Source organism: Malus sylvestris, chromosome 10 (genome assembly GCF_916048215.2).
Source record: "Malus sylvestris chromosome 10, drMalSylv7.2, whole genome shotgun sequence".
NCBI lineage: Eukaryota > Viridiplantae > Streptophyta > Magnoliopsida > Rosales > Rosaceae > Malus > Malus sylvestris.
Genome location: NC_062269.1, coordinates 31,290,384 through 31,298,612, shown reverse-complemented (window position 1 = coordinate 31,298,612; position 8,229 = coordinate 31,290,384). Strand labels below are relative to the sequence as shown.

General features: G+C 35.9%; 1 protein-coding gene across 1 annotated transcript; it reads right to left on the bottom strand.

Moving 5' to 3' along the window:
• Nucleotides 1-5,425: 5,425 nt before the first annotated feature.
• LOC126587457 (gibberellin 2-beta-dioxygenase 1-like) lies at nucleotides 5,426-7,560 on the bottom strand. The gene is made up of 3 exons (XM_050252533.1): nucleotides 6,933-7,560; nucleotides 6,347-6,704; nucleotides 5,426-5,931 (listed from the first exon to the last, which is right to left on the bottom strand). Exons 1-3 carry the CDS (start codon nucleotides 7,334-7,336, stop codon nucleotides 5,680-5,682), a joined length of 1,014 nt encoding a protein of 337 aa, XP_050108490.1. The 5' UTR covers nucleotides 7,337-7,560; the 3' UTR covers nucleotides 5,426-5,679.
• Nucleotides 7,561-8,229: the final 669 nt, after the last annotated feature.

Genomic DNA, 8,229 nt, shown 5'->3' with positions numbered 1-8,229 from the left:
TGCTGACAAATTGGCCAATTTAGGGCTTCTATCATCTTCACTTGTCTGGCATTCCACTCCTTCGATTAAAATCCTCCCTCCTCTGCACTCAGATTTCTTGGGCATGCCAACCTACAGGTTTGTCTCCTCTTCTTGATGTGTCTTCTCCTTTCTTTTCCTAACCTTTTTGTATTCCCTTTTGTTTTGCAGCTTGTCTTGCAGGTTATTACCTTTTAAGGTTTATAGAGGGGTTTGGGCTTATGTCCACCTAGTCTTTTCCTTGTATTTTCTTTTCCAAGAGGGGTACGGTCTATGTCCCCCCCTCTTTTTCCGGCATTTCCTTTCTCAAAAGGGGTAAGGTGCATGTCCCCCCCTTTTTCTTTTGTATTTCTTTTCTCTTGTTCTATGAGGGGTTAGGTTTATGTCCCCCCCTATCTAGGTGTAACTTCTTTTTTCCTATCAATAAAATTCCCTCGTACCGTCGAGGTTCTCCAAAAAAAAAAAAAAAAAAACTATTGTAAGATTGTGACAAGTGTCACAATGTTAAAACACTATACTCTAACAAGTCCCAGCATGGAACAAACACGGTATTGGACTAATAGCTAGTCCAGTCCAGTCCAGTCCCACTTAGTGAGGGCAAACAAACGCCCCCATATAGAACTCATTGTGCTTTCTGCAGATAAGTCCATGTTCAAAAAGGGATGCCAATGAACTCTGCAGCACATGTATGCGACTTTCTGCAGCAGCTCAGATTACACAATCGTATAGATTTTTCTAATACAATCCATCAATAGCAGCGGAAGCAATCATAGAGTATGAAAACATTAAGCAAGTTTCAACAATTCATAATCGTGTTCCTAAATTCCACAATCCTTTAATCTTGCTTTCTAACCCTAGAATTATTTTAAACTGTAGAAGGAAAATCTCATCAAACAACAGATCAATTCAAATCAATATACATACCCCTGCAGCATCGACAACAAGTTTTGGTGTGTTAGCAAAAGGTGATTGATTGTTGTGTTCAATCGCAAGAATCGCGATGATGTGTGAGGAACCATGGAGAAGACCCAAATGGGGGCTAACGCTAACGGTCATCTTTCACTTTTAAATTATAGGGAGTTATCGGCTAGTTTAAAAACCGACGTCGTTTATTATACTAAAACCAAAGATGATGTCGTTCTTCAAATTAGAATCAGCAAGGTTTTAAAGTGATGTTTTCTTGGTTTGGGTTTCGATAGTTCTCAATGCACACCCAATCTCTTAAGTTCTTGATCAAAACATTCCGTCTTAACAGCTATAACCACCCATGGCTCTGATACCATATGTAAGTAATCACTATGAACCAAAGATCATAGACATGCCATTAAGCCACGAGAACAAGAAGAGCAATTAGGGTTAATGAAGACAGAACACAAGAAACATACCTGCAGCAGCTGATGAAGACGATGAAGCCATATCAACCTATAAACAATTAACCTTCTCCTCTTTGACAATAACCAGTATGCTCTCTGAGAATAGGTCTAAGATCAATATGAGCCGTGTATTACAAGAGCAGTGGCTAGTGTTTATATATTCACTATAATCCTTACTGTTCTCCTATTAGAATCAGTATAGGACTCAACTATCCATTCCATATGTATAAACACAATCCCAATCCATGTTCAAGTCACAAATACTCAAACCCTCATAAGTACTCTCAATCCTACAAGAATTAGGATTACTTACAGCCTGTTAATTTAGACTTTTCCATATCAATTCATACACTACAACCAGACACAATGTCACTTTCATACTCATATTCTATCACTTGTGGCTAGATTAGTGATGCTTCGGTGTTACAGGACTCGTGAGGGAGCCTGCTGTTTAACGAATCATTGCTCCGTCGTTCTTTTATTTTGCCTTTTTGGCTGTTATATTGAAAATCCCAGTTGACCAAAAAAAAAAGATCTAAAATCAGCTATAGGTTTCTTGCAGGTAACATTTATTTATTGTGTTTGTCAATCTGACACAAATATAAAGGGATTGAGTTAATGTCGAGTCGCTTGAAAATTTTAATCAAGCATGTCGGGTTATAAACACGAAATTATGTATACATACTAATACGAATTACAACCCTAGAGCTTGTCCTTGAAGCTTAACTAACAAGTGGGAATTTAAGATGAGGCTGTTTTGAATCATATGTTTCTTCTTCTCCTTTTTTTGTTCGAAAGTTTTAATGGGGTTGGAATTGAATGAAAAGGTTCAGGAGCTTTAACAACTCGGAGCAAGATTGAAGTAATGCGTATGTTGTACTAGGATGTGTGCCATTTCAGAGGGCTTTGGGTGGGGGAATACATAGAGAATGTTCAGAGTCTGTCAACAATGCAACAAAGCTCTTCAACTCCAAACTCTCCACACAAATGCACTCTTTCAATAAGAGGCTTCCACATGCTAGACTTGTGTACCTTGATATCTATAATCCATCTCTTGATCTAGTTCAGAACCCTGCTCATTATGGTAATCACAAAACTCATTTGAGATGTCTATTATGTATGAATTTTAGGGTTGATTCAAACCACACATTAAAACTAGATCTCGTCTAGTCTGGATCAACTACACTTTGAAAACATAATACAATATTTTTTTTGTAGGAGAGAATCAATATTAATCATTATGTAGGAAATGACTACTATATTTTTGTTTCATAAAAATAATGTCAATAAACGAGTTGTAAATTTGCGGTTGCTCTAGTAATTAGGCATTCTATACTTTTGAGACCTACAAACTGTCCACTACATATATCACCTTACAATTACATGCACATCGTGTTTATGATCCGTCTAATTTATTATAACAAGATAGAGCTTAAAATTTTCGCATCCTCTTTGTTGATCAATTGCATTGTTAGGACTCAGTGGTGGATAACGGATGTTGTGCATATATGATGCGAATGAATTATAACTTAGAAGCCGGATTTATGTGCAACCGTTACGGATATATGCATGTTCCAACGACTCAGAGTACATTTTTTGGGATGGTACCATCTTTCAGGAAGGGCCTACCAGTTACTTTCCTCTCTTGTCCTCGATAAAACTATCAACAATTTTTTTTTTTTTTTTTTGTGGTTATCCAAATTGAGATGGACTGAGTGAGTCTTCTACTTATTCGTGATGATAATAAATTACTCGAAACGGTAATTTTTATTCGGCATCTTAGAAAATGTGAACTAAAAGGGGCCAGTTTGGGTAGATTTTGGGGTTTTTTTTTTGTTTTTTTTTTAACAAAGAAAACATATGATAAAAATCATCTATGAAGCAAAAAGATCATGAATATAAGCAGACGTTTCACATGAAGGAACGTTGGACTGCCAGTAATATATATGCATCATGATCTACACTAAAGTTAGCTAAGAAATCAGCTACAAAGTTGCCCTTGCGAAAAATATGGAAAACAAAAACATGCATATGCCTAATCTGCCAAAAGCAATTGCTCCAATCAACACGCAAATACCAAGGAATAATAGAACTAGGAGAGTTTAGCTCCACGGATATTTTGATAGATTTTCATTTTCTGGACTTGCCACTATCGGGCCCAAATATAAAACTTGGCTTAGTACCTTATAAATAATGTTGTAATATTGTAGCCTACCCAAAAATGAAAACAAAACTATAATAGTGTGACTGTCTAGATTTAATTACAACCGTAGCTCATATGGAGGTTTGATCAATTAGTCAGGACAATGGGCATGTCCTTTGCAAGCGGTGGAACGTCCGAATAGATAGGTCTTCGACCAACTGTGTCCAACTTAAAAAGTAAAAAAAAAAAAATTATTCCCTCTCCTTAGTCTCATAATAAATAAATAAAATCCCTTACCTGATCGGAATTTTTATCTCTATTATTGCAAGTATTTTTAAGTATTTTTATCTCTACTTTTGCAGGTGGTAAAAATTCCTATCAAGAAATTGGTGCCGTTGCCGGGAAATTTTTACCATCTACAAAAGTAGAGATAAAAACACTTAAAAATACTTTACAAGAATACAAATAAAAACTCCTATCTGGTAGAAGCCATTTATAGGAGATGAGTTATAACAATCCTATCTAGCTACCATCAATGACAGAGGAAACTCTAACAACTAAGAGTTCGTGTAGTTCAATGGATAATGGTTGTCTAGGTTAGTCACAAGCTGGAGGTGTCATAAATATGGGTAACCTAGTATAAGAGTCATCAAATTGTAGGTGCATGCAGGTGTCGAAAATTATGACACCTCCTGTCGTATGAAGACACAGAGATGGTACAAGAGGTGTCTATATAGTATAGCATGAGATGATATCTGCAACTTCTCACAAGCAAGAAAAGAAATCATCTAATGTAATTAAAAACGATTCTTAGTATATATATGTAATATTAATCACTATCACTATTTTAAAAATCTCTGTCCAGTGCCGTCTAGGTTCCGTCTAGGTGCTAGGCGGCTAGCAACCGTCCCGATTAAAAAAAAAATTGTAAGGGACTTGTTGAATACTTAAATGATTACACATTATATGTGTGTTCCCCATGCCCATATTTCATAATATATATGTCATTCTATTTTGTAGTTTATGATGAAATTATATATATTTTAAGTACAAACATACACTTATTTACACAAAATATAATTGATTTACTTAAATCCGTCTAGTCTGCCTAAGCGTCCGCCTCCACCCATCTATCCCACCGCCCAACTAACGCCTAGCGTCTTTTAGAACCTTGATCACAATAGTTTTAAATTATATATGGCAAGTAAACAGTATAAGAGTATATATATATAGGTTCTAAAATACCGCTCTTTCACACATGATAATTATCGAATTCTTATTTATTAGACTAATGAATGATTAGTCATGGATTTTTGTTTTCGGTAACAATTAGTCATGATTTTGTGTGCTCCACAAGGCCATGATTTTGCAATTGACCTGATTATTAGGGAGTTGAAAGAGAGGGGAAGGAAGTGAGAAAATAACTTTGTACGATAAATTGAAAGAGTACTAAAACCTTTATGATAGACAGTTGTAGATGAAGATGAACTAATCTCCTGTGGGGACGTGCTGATCCGCAATCCACCTATTTCCATGGATTTAAAAACTACGGAAAAAAATAAACATAAAAAATACCTTTCATGGTTGATGATTGACCAAGTTTTATGTTGTCTTTTTCAAATAATGTCTTTTTTGAATAATGAGAAACTCTATTGTTTAGTTGAAATTCTATTAATAAAAACTACAAAATATGATAGTAAACACAAACAAAAAAAATACACATTCCACATGTTTAAAAATTACACCAAAATAAAAGTTATGTGTAATGATTATAGTCTAGGAAAATTTTTTACGTTCTCACGTTGTCCTTTTCAAATCATAAATAAAAGTTATTTCGTTCCGTCGAGGTTCTTTCAAAAGAAAAAAACTACAAAAAGTAAGAGTAAGCACATAGAAAAGATGAACATTTTGTATATCTAACAAGAAAGGTAGCTAATTACATGAATTAGTACTTGGTAGAAAGGGAGGGGAATACAATTGGAGAAAAGGGAAAAACAGGGGGGGAATAGAACAGAGTATTCCATCTATGGAAAATTTGATAAAATTATGGTCTTAAACCTATCCTGAATCCTGAGTACTGAAATTGAAAAAACCCTAATTCTTTTAACAAGAACTAGGGTTTTATTTGCTCTGTTGTGCTGTGTTTTATGAGGCTGCAATTCTCTCAAAGTGTCCAAGCCTGTTATCTGCAAGTCTTGAGCTGTAGGCAGATTTTTTGTACTCAAACCATGTAAACTCCTTGTACATGCTTTCCTCCTCTCCATTCATGACAGATTGCAATGGAGCTATTTTCTCACTCAAGGGTGGTCCCCCAAAATAAATCATTGACAGTCTTGATTTTAAACCATTTGCCAAAACCCTGTGCCTCACACTTTCAAACCTCCCATTAGTCAAAACCTGCAAATTCACCAAAAACCCTATGAGTTAAGGATAATACTTCCCTCCTTCCCAAAAAGTAGAACAAAGCAGGGTTACTTCTCATAGGGTTTATATTTTTGTGATGGGCAGAAAAGCAAATAGCAATCATTAAGAACCCAATAAAAAAAAATAAAGGATGGTATTCACATCTTATCCATGGTAATAGGGAATTGACAGAAAAATAGGAATCTTTCTCTAAAGGAACTGATTGTGATCTTTGTAATTATTATTAAAACAGTAGCAGTTAGCAAAAGGAAAAATAAAAAATAATCAAAGAAATGAATTAGGAAAGCATTAGGAAGTGACTTTCGCACACGTTTTTCTCATTCTAAAAGTGACAAGAAATGTGCGAAAATCATTTTTTCAAATGAATCTACTATAACCGTAGTAGTACCTGTAAAGAGTCACCAACATTGATAAAGAAGGAGTTCTGATCAGGTGGGACTGAAATCCAACTCCCATCTCTCAAAGAAATTTGGAGGCCAGATGTATTGTTGGATCTTAGCACAGAAATGATTTGTGGGTCTGTGTGCTCTCCAAATCCAATCACATTTCTGGCACCGGCACTGCTCAAACCTTGAAGCTCTGGGCATGGTGGGTAGTGATTGAGCCTGAAACAAGAATCACTCTGTTCATCCATCAAAAGCTTACTGAACACATTCCTTGGTTGAATCTTCAATCCTTCAGACATCAGCTCAAGAATCTCACAGGTCATTTTCTTCACAGCTGATACGTAATCATTCAAAGCAGAACTGCAATTCCAACAATAAAAAAAGAAAAATATAAGATAAAAGAAATTTTATTAAGAGCTTATCATTTAAAAGGAAAAATGGTTACCGCACACCATCGTTTGTTTCTGCTAAGTACCATAACAAAGATGGGGTTGTGCCAGGAGGAAAAAGGGGTGTACAAAAATTATTTCCATGTTAGAAAAGATCAAAACTTTTGAATTAAATTCAAGTGAAGATTGAATAACATACCAAAACTCTTCTGCGTTATTTCCAAAAACCGATAGAAACCTCTGGGAAATGGATTCTGTATTGGTTGTGAGAAGGAGGTACTCAACCCAACCAACATCACCATTCTTCCCAATATGCTTGTTCCCATATCCTAATGGATTAGGAGGCCCTGACTTTTCCTTCTCAGAAAGTGGGAGGGAGAAGAATTTGATGGCCTCAGATTCCAATCTTGTGATGAAATCCATTGGAACACCATGGTTGATGATCTTGAAGAAACCATACTCCTCACAGGCATTGACAATGAGCTGCTTGGAGTCTGGTTTTGTGAGGTCTACCAGAGGAATCCCAGAAAACAATTTGGAGACTTTGGTGCTGGTTCTAGGATAAGAAAAGTGTTCACTGGCTGATTTGGTCACAAACACCATTGTCACTTGTTATCAATATGTTTTATCTAATGTGTCTAAACGGAGGGAGGAAAGAGAGAGTGAGAAGGGGTTGAAAGATAAGAATTCTAGAGAAGACGATCGGGGAATATTGGTGAGGTGATGGATGATAGGATTTTAACGAGAACAAAGTTGATATGGCTTCAGCAGGAGGGCTCTTGGGAGTTAATTGGCTTTAGGTTCTTGGCTATTTATAGGGAAACATAGAGAAGGGGCTTGAAACCTTCATGTAGTAAGCACTATAGAAAGAGGCGGTTTTTCAGTGTATACATAACACAATGACGTGCCGTTTTATTAATTTATTATTGACAACTTTGAATAAAAATTTATTTTGACTTTGAACGGAATAAAATATGAGTTTACTGTTAGTTTACTCTTAATGCTGTGGGCATCACCAGAAAAAGTTGGCATAAAAGCAGGGGTCCGGTCACCGCCTTCCCAAGTATCTATCTAATGGGCAGTGACTACTTGCTGGCTGCTCCCCTGAAAAGGACATCACACAGTCAATTTAGCACACAAAGGAAATGGACACGCATGCTGGGTTCATTGAATATGTATCCTCTATTTTTTTATTTCCAAATGTCATTTAGTTTAATATATAAAAAACGGAAAATGCTATCATTTCTAGCTGAATGGGATAAGTAGTATAAGAAAGATATGGGATGCACGAACAGTGCGCGACCAAAAATCGAGGTTAGGAAGAATCTCTAAGCCATATAAAAGAAATTGAACAAAAACAAAATAACTAATATGAGAAAACTTGAAGGTTCATTTTAGAGCACTTTAGGAAGGCTCTCTAGGCAATAAGTAATTCAATCCCCTTAAATAAACGGTAACTTGAGCAATGAACTGTTCAAGTGCATCTTCATCCTTAA